At 35.8% G+C, this 14,704-nt stretch overlaps 1 protein-coding gene across 3 annotated transcripts; it reads left to right on the top strand.

The window, feature by feature from the left end:
• Positions 1-10,676, top strand: LOC147405564 (uncharacterized). 3 transcript variants are annotated; one of them, XM_086433344.1, is made up of 12 exons: positions 1-464; positions 1,374-1,422; positions 2,198-2,623; positions 4,739-5,106; positions 5,190-5,390; positions 5,475-5,672; positions 6,328-6,402; positions 6,481-6,547; positions 7,054-8,152; positions 8,239-8,301; positions 9,642-9,716; positions 9,855-10,676. In XM_086433344.1, the coding sequence occupies exons 1-12, from the start codon at positions 135-137 to the stop codon at positions 9,859-9,861; spliced, it is 2,958 nt and encodes a 985-aa protein (XP_086289470.1). In that variant the 5' UTR covers positions 1-134; the 3' UTR covers positions 9,862-10,676. The 3 variants fall into 3 exon arrangements, with proteins under 3 accessions (XP_086289470.1, XP_086289468.1, XP_086289467.1); XM_086433342.1 differs by having other exon boundaries at positions 4,742-5,106; positions 9,642-10,676; XM_086433341.1 differs by having other exon boundaries at positions 9,642-10,676.
• The last annotated feature ends 4,028 nt before the right edge of the window (positions 10,677-14,704 follow it).

The raw sequence follows: 14,704 nt of genomic DNA, 5'->3' as shown, positions 1-14,704 counted from the left end.
GTTTCACCCTCTAATCCCATGTAGAAACAACCAAGCAAAATAGGTTCCCTTCTCCAACAAAAAGACCAGTTGGTCTCTTTCTCTTCTTCTTGAAGAAAAACAAACTTAATTTTCCCCAAAAAGGAAAAAGAGAGATGGATGCATCTCTACAACAGCAATCTCACAGATTCATGAGACCTCCACCACCACCTCCCATGGCGGACCCTCAACACCAACAGAGACCACCACCACAACCTCAGAATCCATGGTATTCGACTCACTTCCAGTACCAACCATCCCAACCTCCACCACACCATCCGTCTCTGTGGACACCTCCTTCTTCTTCTTCTTCTTATCCTACACCCCAACCCAATCCCTATCCTGCGCACCCACCACAACACCACTATCAGTTCCCTCCTCCTCCTCCTCCTCCTTCTTATTCGCACCCTCCTCCTCAAGCTTACCCTCAACCCAATCACAATCAGGTAGCTTTGAAAATTTCAATTCTAGGGTTTTCGTTTTTTGATTTTTGATTTTTGATTTGTTCTTAAAATGTGACTAGGGTTTTGTATTTCGTTTTCTCTCTCTAGGGCTTAGTATGTTATCCCTTTCTCTTTCACAGCACGTTATGATCTTTGAAGCCTTTGTTGTGATTACTGATTTGAATTTTGTTCTTATTTTTAATTTTAATTTTATGGTTAATTATTTGATGAATTGTAATCATGAACAATTTTTTGTTTGAAGAACCATGTGATTTAAAATCTTAATCTGAGATGTCAAGGATGCGATTTATAATACTTCGTCCCTCGCGACTTCTTCAAGAATGCTCCTCTCATATCTAGCTAGGCCCACTCACTTATTGAAATTTTCATGTCAAATTTAGGATATTTGCCAAGAACACTCCATTTTCTCAGAATTTGATATGTTAGATCTGTTTTGTACTAATCTTTCGGAGACATGCCAACACACTTTTTTTTGGAATTTAAATAAACCTTAATTTTTTTTTTTCTAATTTGTTGTTTTCAATTACTATTTTTCATATATGATTTAAATGTATATCAGTGTATTTACTACCCTTTGAATAATTTCTGCTTAGCCTGAACTATAATATATTACATAATTTTCTTTTTCAACGTATGGAATAATCTGTATGATATGTAGGCACCAACACACTTGCCCATGTCCTTGTTTCATAGCCCTTGGGAAGTGTATTCATTTGTTGAATTTAAACAGATGTGCATCTAGTAACATATGTGAAATCATCGTTAGATCTTTTAGGACATAGAATACTGATGTATTTTTTTCCATCGCCTTACAATGTGATATGGAAATAGTTATTTTTGTTACTTGTTTTGCTGGTCAACTAATCTATTTTTATTTATAAATGCTTGTAGACTTTGGCAAATCCAAATTGGGCCCATCACCAAGGTTGGGAACATCCAGGTTCGTTGTGCTCTGCAACTTAGTGCTTACCATGTGTTGCTCATCTTTAAATAATATGTTATCTGTTTAACCCTCTCCATGCCTGGTTTACTTGTTGATATTATCTATCCTTGATTTTCATAATTCTTAAATGAGTTTCCAAGTTCCTATCTTTGTAGTAGATGCACGACTATTGTGTACCAACAGTTATGGTTCTTCTACACATGAAAATATGAATGTTATGTTTATGAATTATATATCACCAAGATTTCTTGTCATTATTTTCGGCCCAAAGATTTCTTGTAGGCACAATTCCAGTTATACTTATTTGACTTTCTTCCTCGGGGACTTACCCCAGGACCTAACTCCCCCACCTGAAAAAAAAGGTATAGAATTTTTTAAAGTAAGTGTGAGGTCACATCTTTCAATAAAAAGGAAACCAATGCTGATGTCAGCTCATCATAAAACCTTCTCATATATTTGTTTGCGTGGGAATGCAAATATCAACTCACCATTGAAACTTGTTTTGCCTAGTCTGTTGCATGGCTTGATGCATGTATGCCAGTAATTAATACCCTTTAGTTAACTGTTGGCTCCTGAGGAATGGAATATAATCTTTATAGAAGTCTTTCTGGTTAACAGTACATAAACCACTGTTTAGGGGGCTGGTCTAGACTTGACGTTTAGATGCACATATTTGCCATTTTGGTTTGTTTTTCATGATCTGTGTAGCTGACCCTATATTTGGGACAAGGATTTCTTGTTGGTGATGTTTTCATAATCTGTGTAATGACAGAAAGAATTCCCAATAACAATGAGGAAGATTGGGCTGCAAGGGCCAGAGCATGGGCATCAGCTAAAGCTGCCATGGAAAATCAGCATCCGCAATCACAATTTACACATATTGGCAGACCCGAAGAGCACAGTCACATTTATCATGATCAGTATCAACACGTTGCTGATCCTCGTTATACAGATACTATGTCAAGCCATCAACAGTTTCCATCTTCAGCAAATCCCCATTTTACACCTGTCAATCATCTGCAGGAGTCCACTTCCTTCAACTCTGGACCTTCACATTATGTTTCGGATGTATCTTTTAACGCTAGAGATGGAGTTCTGGCTGACGATTCAAATCCAGTATTTCCTCATCAAGGAAGGATTCTGAACAACTCATCCGTTTATCAGCAGGAGGTACCTTCTAGTTATTCTTCTGTTCCAGGTAACACTTCATTTAGCATTTTGAATTTGCCTGCCAAACTGCTGCTATCAGATTTGGTTTTGCTTAGTAATTGTATATGGATCATTTGATCTGTATCTTTGTTTAATTGGAATGTATGGGTTCATCATTGTTTTATCATTCTTAGTTATGTTTTAGTTTGTTCCTTGTGGCAACTAATGAGAGTTGTGAGAATATCACTTATCTATATTTACAGGAATTCTTTCCCCAAGATAAGAATACTAACTTGTTAAATAGGATACATGTTGGCTGTACCAAAAATTTGGCATAAGGCATAGACGACAATAATCCTTTATTTTTTATTGGATGCAAATGTACTTTGTCTCTGCAGTTGAGATGAACTGAATACGATGTTCTTTTAATAGTTTATAGCATTAATGTATGGTTCACACATTTTGAATATATTTTGTAATTTTAAAAACCTTCGAATATACTCGAGGATATAAACACATCAGGGTGTAGAAAATCCCGTGGTTTAGCTAGTAATTTGGTGGAGTTAAGCTTTGTGGGTTAAAACAACCATAAGGTGAAATAGTTTACGTTCTCTGAAATACTTCATATTTTTTATGTGGACACTCTATCTGGTGTTCTTTTAGTGGAATATGACTTCCTCAAAGCTTTCTGTTGGTTGAGCCGAAAGGGTGAAATCTTACGAAGAAAGGGTATGCTTGATGAAATCCTGGATTTATTTGCTTTCCTTGGCGCATCCTTCAATCATATGCATCAAAAGGCCGATGACTCAGTTAACACTTTGGCTGAAACAAGCATTTCTTGAGGACTGGAGCCTTGGTCCATCGTTTTTTATTAAGTCATTGTGCAGTTTTATGCATTCTGTGTTTCATTGTTTATTAATAAATGAAGTTGTTGAAACACCTTTTAGTTTTTACTATTTCATCTGTGGAGAAGATCTCCGTTGTAATTATTTCTGTTCTTTGCTTGCTAGAAGCCCAGAAGCACGTGAGGATTGTATCACCCTGTTTTTTTGTAGCTGAGTCATATTTCTGAAGTTATTAGACAATGCTTGTGGTTATAAGAAAAATCTAATACTAAATCTTCATTAGAGTTGGTTCTGAGGTTTAATAGAACCTCAAGCTTACACTTCTATTCCTATCTCTCTTACTACTACAGTTTCACTTAGTCGTGCTGTGGGTGCCCCACCCCACATCCCGAAACCCTCTTATTGACGGTTTCCTAAGGGTGTAAACTCAACTTCCTGTAGCTTACTATCGCTTTTAATCTCAATTTCGATAAAACAAGATTTATATTATAGATTACTGAACATAACAGCTTTCTATGTGATGAGTTGTTTATTCGGTCGGAGTTATTCTCTGCTCTTGGCAACTCACCGTAGCCTATTGGAACTTCATGAGATAACTTGGCCAATAGAGAAGGTGTTAAAGTGGTAACCAAAAATTTCAAGCTCCTCACATAGATAGGGACATCACGGACATCCACCTACCGACCATTCCTTACTTGAGTTGGGAGGTGGGATATGCGGAGTCCACGAATGGCTGTTACACGAGATGACTGTGATGAGCTCTGCCGATTCCCGATAGTCTAAGTGATAAATCAAAGCTGAGCACCTGGTGAAGAGGGAAGGCACTGACCTAACGTACCTTTGGCGGGTGGCCCCTTCCTAAAGGGATGCCATGTTATACTGCGACTGTGGCTCCATACAGGGTAACAAGTTGCTAGGGATTTGTTGAAGTTGGTATCGAAAAGCAGATTGCAAACCCGATATTTACTCACCCCCCCTAACAACAGAATCGAATATGGTGTGCCTTTTGGGACAGCTATTTCCTAATATTGTAGTACCATTCTCGTTGTTTTTTCTTGAATGCATTTCTTATTATCAACCACAAAAGAGAATATTATAGTGTCTTTTTGGAATTAGTGTCATTCTTGAGATTGTGAATAGTTTGATTGCAACTGAGTTTGTTGTGGAATTGAGGAGTCTGATCCTGTTAGTGCTTATTATCACTCAGAAGGTGAAGAATAGTCTACTTAGGTCTTGACGAGTGGGATGTTTGGTGGTTGACTTACTCAATCTGTTATTGCTTATCGATATTTTAGCTGTTTGACTTTGCACTCTAATAGCAGGTAGAGAGGAGTTTGGACCCCAAACTGAGCAGTTGCACAAGTCTTCACCTTTACCCATATCTTCAGCTCAGGAGGGACAACACCATGTGCAACCCATGCCTTCTTCTGCTAGATCTGTTTACATGGAACAACCTCATTTTACACATGGCGATCATCATGCCGAGCGTATGACTGATCTGAGTGATCGGCCTTTAGAGTTCGCCCCAGGGTTTTCTCGCAACCATGATTCACATGACCCACATTCACAAGTCAATTACATGCATCATGGGCCCGCAGGATCTATGGACCCTATTACAGCTTTGACTCCCCCAGTGGGGCCCAGCACGGTCTATCCTCCAATTCCACCAGTCCCATCAGGGCTACAGGTTTGGGCTCTGGATATGTGTACTATTTCTGCTTTTTGGAATCATTGTTATAAAAATGCTAAGTATTTTTGCTTTATTTACAGTTTGATCCTTCTTTTGCTGTACCTCCTGTTCCCGGACATTCTTTACCAATGTTTGGGCAGATTCCTGGACCAAGTTTTCGGCCCACAATTCCAACAGTTAGTGCAACATTTGGCTTAGGTGTAGGAACTGCACTTCATCCTACAACAGCCTTTCCCGGAGATGCAAATGGGGTTTCTAATGTTTCCGAACGCCCAAAAAAGGTAACCATGCATCTGTATTTCAGATTTTTTGGTTAATAAATACATATTTGTTATTGTCTTTAATATTTTGAGAAGTACTTTCAGGCATCAGTGCCCAATTGGTTGAGAGAGGAAATAATTAAGAAAGCTGTGTTCACAAGTTCTTCCCAAGAGTATCCTGAAGAGGATCCTAATAATCCCATGGAAGACGATGGTGTTGAGAAATCCTTTATGAAAGGTGCTACAACAGATGGCAAGAGCATTGATTCTTACAGATCATCTGATGATGACGATGACGATGAGGTCTTTTCATATTCTTTCTCAATGTTGATACATTTTGATTTCCATTTTGTGAAAGTTTTCTCGGCAAACAAGTCTTGTGAATTGTGTGTGTGCGCCAAAAGTATGCACTTATTGGATAAGGAGAGATTTTAAAAATAAATTACGTTATACTATTTAGATTTAAATAGTTTTTAATTGGGAAGGGATATATTAAATATCTTGATTAGGAATATTCTGGTGCATTATTAATATTTAATATTTAATGTTTGATTTCAGCCACGTAGCTCTCGTTTTTGGTTGAAACTATGGAGGTTGTCCGTGATGTGGTCTTTACATCTTACTACTTTTTGTATAGTCAATGAAATTCTCTCGAACTAGTGGTCTTTTCCCCCTTTTAAAAATGACTTACAAATAAGTTAGTCAAACTTCTTAAAAAAGAAGATAAAATCTCGACCGATAGTACCTAATTGAACTCAAATTTGGTCGTTTGGATCAAGATGCATGTGTCTTGATGTGACACGTGTCGGGTCCAAATTGATCGTGTTTGTTTGACACCTAAATTATTGATTTGTTGGGGGATAGTATCATTAGTGTATACTAAATATGATTTAGTAAGAAAAAAACTTAATTTTCAGATTTATAATTGGTTTCTTATCCTATTTGCTCTCCAATACAGGATGATATAGCAGCAGCACGAACAGCTGCAATCAACCAAGAAATAAAACGTGTCCTAACTGAAGTTCTATTGAAGGTTGAAGTTGCAACCAAAACTGAGCTATATTATTATGTTACTCCCTCCTTTGGGTGCTGAGCTTGTGTTACTAAACAGGTTACTGATGAGCTGTTTGATGAGATAGCTACCAAAGTTCTTAGCGAAGATGATCCGAGAGTTGAAGGTACCACATTGTATCCTCTTAGGGTGCGTTTGATTGGGCATGAATAATGGGTTGGAAAACCATTTTACAAGGAAAATGACATTTTCCATGTGTTTGATTGGATTTTTCCATGGAAAATGGATTTCCAACCTCATCCAAAAATCCAGCAAAAGCTGGATTTCATCTTCCTACCCATGGGAAAATGAAATCTACCCCCAAATCAAAATCCTAATCTCCTCCTCCTTCTTCTTCCCTAACAACCACCACTGCCATTGGCCACCATCCTCTCTCTCTCTCTCTCTCTCCTCCCCCCCCCCCCCCTTTTTTATTCCTGATATTTTTCCAGTTGCAATCGAACACCATAAAATGATTTTCTTTCTGACCATTTTCCCATGGATTTCAAAATCCATGGAAAATGAATTTCCATGCAATCGAACAGACCCTTCGTTTTATTTTCTGTAACTAGTAAAGTATGCTACTGCATTATGATTCTCCTATTTGTCTGAATTTGTTCTGTTTCGCTGCAGTTGACCAAAACAATTCCCCACAAAACTACAAGGTAATACCATCTACTCCACCAGTTCTAACACCTAAGGCTTCTGCAAAGGTTCTGATTCCAATTAAAGCCAAGGAAACTGTACCCAATGATGCTAGTGAAGAGTCTACTTCTGGGTCTCCTGGTGACGTATTAGGTCTTGCAAGTTATGTATCTGACGACAATGATGATGAAATCCAATCCAGTAAGATGACCACTAGGCAAACAAATGCTGCTGATCTGCATGTAAGAAATTATAATATTTCAGAAGATATACCACCAAAGGCTGTTGAGGATGGCAGTTCACAAGCAAAAATTAAAGGGTCCAGTGGGGGTCAGACAAATGTGGAGAGAGATCATAAAACAACTGACACGGGTGACGCTTCACATGATCCTGGTGTGGTGGACAAAGGGGAGACTGATGATAGGGTGGATAAAGACTTGAACTATGAGAATGATATTTTGGAAAATAAGATTAATGTTGATGGTGGAAAGTTGGTTGAGGCCACTGATGCTTTTGTGTCGAAGGATGCTGTTGGGGTAAAAACATACATGAAACCTGAATTGCCCCACAAGGATGTTATTAGTAAGAAGTTAGTGATAGATGATTCTCAAGGAAGAGTTGCCAAAAGTAAATCAGACAAGAATGTTGAACAGTCTAGTAAAAGGAGTTCTTCTAGTAAAGACTTTGTCAAAGAAACAGAAGTTGGTTCCGGTGATACATCTAGGAGACATGAAGAAAAGCATGCAAGAAGGGAAAAGATAGAGGACAGGAATGGCTTGCAAGAGAAAGTGAAAGATCGGGGTAGTAAACATGGAGAAAAGGCAAAGAAATCTGATTCCGTAAAAAGTCATGGTAGTAAGGATGATAAAAGAGAAAGTGGGAGAGCAAAAAAGGATAGTGCCAAGGATGATAGTAACAGGAAAAGAGAACGGGGAAGAGAAGAGAAGGGAGATAGATCAAGACATAGAGCTTCAACAAGGGATTCAAGCAGGCATAAGAGACGACGTTCTTCTTCGGTTGGCAGTAGGGATAGAAATGGCAAGGATGACGAGTCAAGTGATGAGGCTTCCGAGGACTCAAGGCGAAGGTTCACAACTTCAAACCTTGGTGTCATTTCCTTTATTATTATTTTTTCTGGTTATGTGGTTCTTCATAATCAGTTGTGTACTACAGGAGGCCGCATTCAACAAAGAGGAAACAAAGTTTGTCACCATCACCTACCAGGTCTAGGAGAAGGTATTTCTTTCTTTACAATTTTATTATGTTTTCCCATGATTCCTTCAACTTGAATCTATTCTGGAATTTGAACCATTAACTTTGAAGGTTTTTTTTAAAAGCAAAAAAAACCAATTATAAATATTGTTTTGAATTACTCGCTGGTTGCTGTGAATGGGCATTGTTTGCTTATTTTCTTTGTCAAAGTATTTCAATTGGTTTTCTTTTGGATAGCATGCATGGTGTATAGGATATTTATCTGCTTGCCATGCTTAAGAAATGAAGCATTGTTGCTGTGAATGGGCATTGTTTGCTTATTTTCTTTGTCAAAGCATTTCAATTGGTTTTCTTTTGGATAGCATGCATGGTGTATAGGATATTTATCTGCTTGCCATGCTTAAGAAATGAAAATTTTGTTTGGGTTGATTTTCGTCTATTTCTTCTTCCAATGTCCATATATCTATTTTAAGTTTCTTTTACCTCTTAAAGAAGAGTGTATGAAGTGTTAGAGAAATTCAGGAAACACTTTCCAAGGTGGTGCATGTTACTTATCATATAATATAATGTATTGGTTTATCAGTTTTAAGGGTCTTAACCTTATTTATTCATTGATTCACAAACCTGGAATTCCAAATCTATTAGCGATAATATGCTTCATGGTGAAGTTGAAACCTATTCCAACCTTTCCTATTCAATGGTATTACCAACTAACAGCATTTCATACATACTCCACTTTCTCCCTTGTGTTGACTGGGTCAACATTGAGGTAGTTAGTGGATATAAACCTCGTGGTTTTGGACAAAATTGAATATAGGGGAGCAGGACTTATTTGGCTGACCCCAATTTTTTTTGTGAAGGCTTTGATGATGATGGTTCTGAGAAGGGCCACTTACGTGATATCATTGATCCTCTTTTGTTGGTAATTTATTAATGATTCTCAAATACCAAAAATAGGACATCCCACTCAATGGAGCTATCTTGTTGTGTGCTCCCGATACCAAAATATTGTGCACATCTCATATAAATTTTCTTTCTTCTGTTAATATGTAGTCCAATCTTCCCTTTTCTTTATGTTTTCTAATACCACTAAAATGGAATCGGTGTCCTTAACTTAAATAAAACGATTCAAAGGGAATCCTCCTTGTTCTGCAATCCTTATTTAGGATTTGAAGACCTCACACCATGAATTCTTGGCCATATTTTAAGTATACACTTAAGTTTATCTCGTTGGGATCAGAATTGTTTGTGTAAACAGGTCAGTTATTATCCACTACTGACTTTATACGAGGGTGAGGTGTTGTATATTAAATTATGCTTATTGTAACTCACGGGATCAGTGTGATGGGTGTTGTTATTTCTAGACAAGTTACGCGGTCTCCACGTAGCCAGCATTCCCAACGCAGGCATTCTCCTTACTCTTCTCTCGAGCGAAAGAGGTATGTTGCCATCAATCTGTTTTTTTAATTAAGATTAGGAGACACATGTATCGTTACACAATGAACACCCCAGGTGAAAGCAGCAATTTCATTGATTGTAGAAATGTCATTTTGAAATACTTCTCTATTTAATTGTAGGGGATGAAGGTCGAGGTCCAATTCACTTGTCTGTCAATGAAGATGGTGATGTTAGGGCACAATTTTTTTGGAGGATTGCGGACTTTGAAGTGTCGGATGAGCATATCAGCCATGGCTATTCGTTACTGGAAGAATGCCATGTAGGATATTTGAAAGTCTATGATTTGAACACAGGACGACGAAATGATGCATATTATGGCATTTAAAAAAAGCCCCAACACTTGAATCAATAGGGATAAAAGCCTGGGGTGACAAATTCCTAGTATTATGGTGATGCTTGTAACCTGATCTATAACTGAAGTTTTGAATGAAAAATGTAAATGCTAGCCCTTCCATTTGCAACCCCCCCCCCCCCGGTTGCATCAGTGCCGTGTAATCCTAACATTGCTTCAATGATGCAGCATATGTTCCCTGGGTGATGATGGGTGCACATGAGAGTACAATGTTGACACGTGTGGATGTGTCGATAGGGCATGGGACCAAATCAAGAGCTATTTCTGAATGTTGGTTGGTTATTTGTCTAGAGAAATGTGGCTTGGGAGGAAGATGTGGGGAAGCCCACCCTTCATTACTGTTAGAGCTGTTTACATGGTTTTCTGATGTTAGAAGAAATGTTTAAAGTTAAAGATCCTAAAAGAGGAAGACCGGAGATAATGGGGATGACGATAGTGAAAGTAGACATAAACTCACTATTAATAATTGAAGATTTGGCTCGTGACAGAGTGAAATGGAAGAACATGATATGTTTAGCAAAACCCTAATCTTAGGGTTAAGACTCTTGTTTTTGTTTTATTTTTGTTTATGTTAACATATCTTCTAGTACTTCGTGAAGATCAACTATGGCAACTTAGGGCTTTCGGATTTTTGAAGTGTGAAGCTTGATGCACGCACGCTGATTAGATATTCAGAAATGCCTAGAGCAGAAAGGACAGCTCCAATTAGGGCTGTCAATGGATTGGGTCCGGATCGGACGTAATTTGATTTGGTAGTGTGATCCAATAAGGATAAGATCTGGGACTGATTCAATAAGTATTGGATTGGGTTTTTATCGAGGTCTCAATATTAAGATCTACACCTGAACCATTAACAATCAGATCGGGGCTGGATCTGGCCAAACCTGATTTTTGAATACAAATAACCGTACATATTTCAACAAATATATAATATAATTATATAATTTCTAAAGTATTATCGGATCTGGTTCTTGTCGGATTGGGACATGGTTGATCCAGATCCGATCCAATAAGAAATCAAATCGAAACCTTATTGGAGTCAAAAACATGGATCCACATCCAAAGTTATCGGATCAGATTTCAGGTCTAATCTGATCTATTGCTCCAATCCATCTTCAATTTTAATCAAAGCATAGGATTCTATCTTCTCTGAAATGTCTATATATCTAATATGGGATTAGAGGATATAGATTTGGGTATCTGACGAAAACTGGTATGAACTTTCTTAAAAATTATAGAATTGGGTTTTTAAAAAAAATTACAAAATGGGTATATATCCATCTTTTGTAAATAACTAATTTACAAAAATGTGTAAAGCGACCGATTCAATTTTAAAAATAAAAATAAAATAAATAAAGTGCCAAATTTATTGCTTTTTTTTGGACTTGAAACTAATCTCTTCAATTGTGCAATTGCACCCAAATACAACTAAAAGAACAACAAAATGAAAAAAAAAAGAATGGTAGAACCACTTTATTTAATAATCTTCACAGAAAATTTATTTAATAATAGTCAAATGGACATCTAGATCAAAAGTTATTAAAATCAAGCCTTGGATTTCGTTACTCTTAAACACAAAAAAAAAAAATGTCAAACATCATCATTTTCTTGCTTCTTTCTGTAAACTATGAGAAACATTTGTTGTTGTTGTTGTTTTTTTTTAATTTTTAAAACTAATTATTATTCATTTTCAACCATCTTATTTCATTTTTCAGATATTTCAACTTGAAGAAAAATGTTATTTTCATAGTTGTTATCATGGGTTTGTTTTGCTCTACATGCCCAAACCATATCAATATATTTTCTTCAATTTTATCATATATTTTGGATTATTCTTTGTTTTCTTCAAATACTATCATTATTGCTTTTGTCATTCTTGATTTACAAAATTCAAACATCTAAGCAGTATCATTACTCTTACAGTATCTCTGACTAAGTTAAACATCATCATTTTCTGGTTTCTTTCTATAGAGAAATAAGATGAAAAAATTGACTTTCTTACTTTAAATAGTGAACACAGTGAAAAAATTATCTTCAAAGAGACTCTTTAAAAGTAAATGTTAAAATAAGAGTAAGTGATTTTTGACGCCCCGTGTGTCCTCTGATGTGACATGGGTTAGAATCATAGATTTTTTTTCCTTCGGGATACAAAACTATAGATCCCCATAAATATGTGTAGTTGTGTATCCCATGGAAAATAATCAATGGTTCTAGCACATGCCACGTCAAGGAGTGTGTATCAGAGGGGGACATCAAAAAATCGTTATTCTTAAAAAAATAGGGACTTCCACTCTCTACATGTAAAGAGCCTTCAAAACTAACTATTTTAATGTTAAAAAATGAAAACTACTTTCCTTACTAACTTATTAAAATTTCAAATCATATTAAGGGTTGTTGGACCCTCATGTCCCAAACAAAATCCTTTTAGATTTCATGAAAAAACTCATGTCCAAATATATATATATTGAACTTGATCCAAGGTATTGAAAATGGTCGGCTATCAAACTCCCAAAACTTAAAATTGGAATTTAATGGTGAAATATATATATATATATATATATATTAAATTCTTACAATTTCATTTTCTACAACTCTATGGCATCAAATCATGTTTTTGGATGCCAAGATGTCAGCCCATGATCCTTACAAGGATTTTAGTAGGTTTAACAAATATTAATTTGTAAAAAAAATATATATATATTAAATATTAAGAATAGAGAAAAAGTGTTGAGTCGTTGGAGTTGGGATCAAATTTTACACAAACTAAAATAACTTTTGTTACTTTTTTATAAAAGATGCTCTTTATTTTAAAGAGCATTGTTGGAGATGCTCTCCGAGCATGGTGGGTCATATTTTTGTCTCATAATATTTTTTTTCTTCTTCTTCTTCTTATTTTTTGGACACGTAAATATTACAAATTCGTAAGGTGAAGGTGGATTCAAGGGATTTAAACTTAAGACGTGAAAACAACACTTGACACGTCTTACTTAGCTAAGTTGACATGTCTTCACCTTTTAATTTTAAATATTAGTTCTAGATAACCACATTATTTTAAAAATGCAACCTCATGCCAGCAAACCTCAATTCTATAGTTCACCACCCCCATAATCTACCAATATATATTATGGGCAAATTAACTTAGAATAATGAAAATGATCTCTTTTGGGGGCACATATTGCCCACATAAGACCTAGCACCTTATCTAGGTTTTTATTTTTTATTTTTTATAAAAACATTGTGTCTTGATCCTACTTATTTTAAAGAAAGCCTTGGGCACTAATCACAACTTACAAATACTTGCCCGTTTCAATTATGAGATGTACTATATTAGGTCATTAATTCCATAAACTTTTAATCCATTTATAGGTTATTTATAATCAAAATGCTTAGATTCAATGGCTAGAACTCATCAATATGTGTAGTTGTGTATCCCAAGGAAAAAAATCTATGATTCTAGCACATGCCACGTCAAGAGAGTATGGGATGCCGGGGGGGGGGGGGGGGGGGAGTTAGAAAAACATTATTCTTATTTTTGTTAGTTCTTTATATAATTTTAAGTTTAAACTCTTTAATTTTATAATATAATTATTTACAAAATATTCTCATGCAATTGGCTTAATGATAAAATTAGTGATAGAGGTTTGCTCTCTCTGGTCGTGTGTTCGAAACTGGGTAGCCTTCTGATTTATTCTATTGCATGTTGGGCCAAAAATAGAAACTACCCATATCAGCGTTTGAACATTCATGGGAACATGGCCTATTTGAAAATTAACTATTAAAATATTCCCTTAAATCTATTATGATATTAAATTAATAACCAACATGTCCATAACTTTAAATATAATTATCAAAATATCTATAATAAAAAAATTACTTTTTCCAAAATTCACTTCTTATCAAGTGATTCGAGGAAACCGTTCATCTTCGATTCAACGAAAGTTTAATCATTTTTAAATGGTCAAAGTCAATAGTCATGGAAGTTATGTCTAATTTTTATTTAGGGAGGAATGTGTAAAACATTTTATCCGATTCATCGAGGGGCCTTCAATTAATTATAAGGGTAGTTGGCTAGAATTATGATGCATAGAGTTATTTTTTAAACCAAACATGTCTTTATAGATTTTGATAAATCATCTACATATGTACATGCCTTTATTGTGATATTTTTGCAACCAAACAGTCCAATGGTTTGCTTTGTCCATGAGCCCTGAAAGATACAGCTAGGATATAGCCTTTATAGAGTAGGTGAAAAAATCACCATATCAATTCACACTAACCATTATATCTATATAATGATCGGGATACGTATTTGATCTTGTCGGTCGAATTTCATCCTTAACAATCAATGATATTAATTACATTATTTGAAGAATTCTTCGACTTGGATTTGTAGTAGGTGAGGAAAAATTTTCAAACAAGAAATCAAAGATTGGTTGTTGTCAGATTGAAGTTGTTTCTTTTTTCCTTTTTTGGGTCTTTTATTTCGTAAACTTCTTTTTTAGTGCTCGTGTTAATCTTTATTGTGTAAACTTTGTTTAGTGCTTGTGATAGGGAATCCTAACGTCGAAGTCAATCATAAAGATAATTCTATTTTATTTTTTGTGACAAAAAATAAAT

The sequence above is a fragment of the Akebia trifoliata genome, chromosome 3 (genome assembly GCF_017979445.1).
Source record: "Akebia trifoliata isolate Shusen 1 chromosome 3, ASM1797944v1, whole genome shotgun sequence".
In the NCBI taxonomy this organism is placed as follows: domain Eukaryota; kingdom Viridiplantae; phylum Streptophyta; class Magnoliopsida; order Ranunculales; family Lardizabalaceae; genus Akebia; species Akebia trifoliata.
Note: the sequence above shows the minus strand (reverse complement) of the source record. Positions and strands in the feature narration are given on the sequence as shown.

Bases quoted from the DNA above. Each gene is read 5' to 3' on its own strand.
- LOC147405564 (XM_086433341.1), top strand. From the start codon at position 135: ATGGATGCATCTCTACAACAGCAATCTCACAGATTCATGAGACCTCCA. The intron at 6,548-7,053 runs GTACCACATTGT...GTTTCGCTGCAG, and splicing joins AGATGATCCGAGAGTTGAAG to TTGACCAAAACAATTCCCCA. The intron at 8,302-9,641 runs GTATTTCTTTCT...TGTTATTTCTAG, and splicing joins CCTACCAGGTCTAGGAGAAG to ACAAGTTACGCGGTCTCCAC.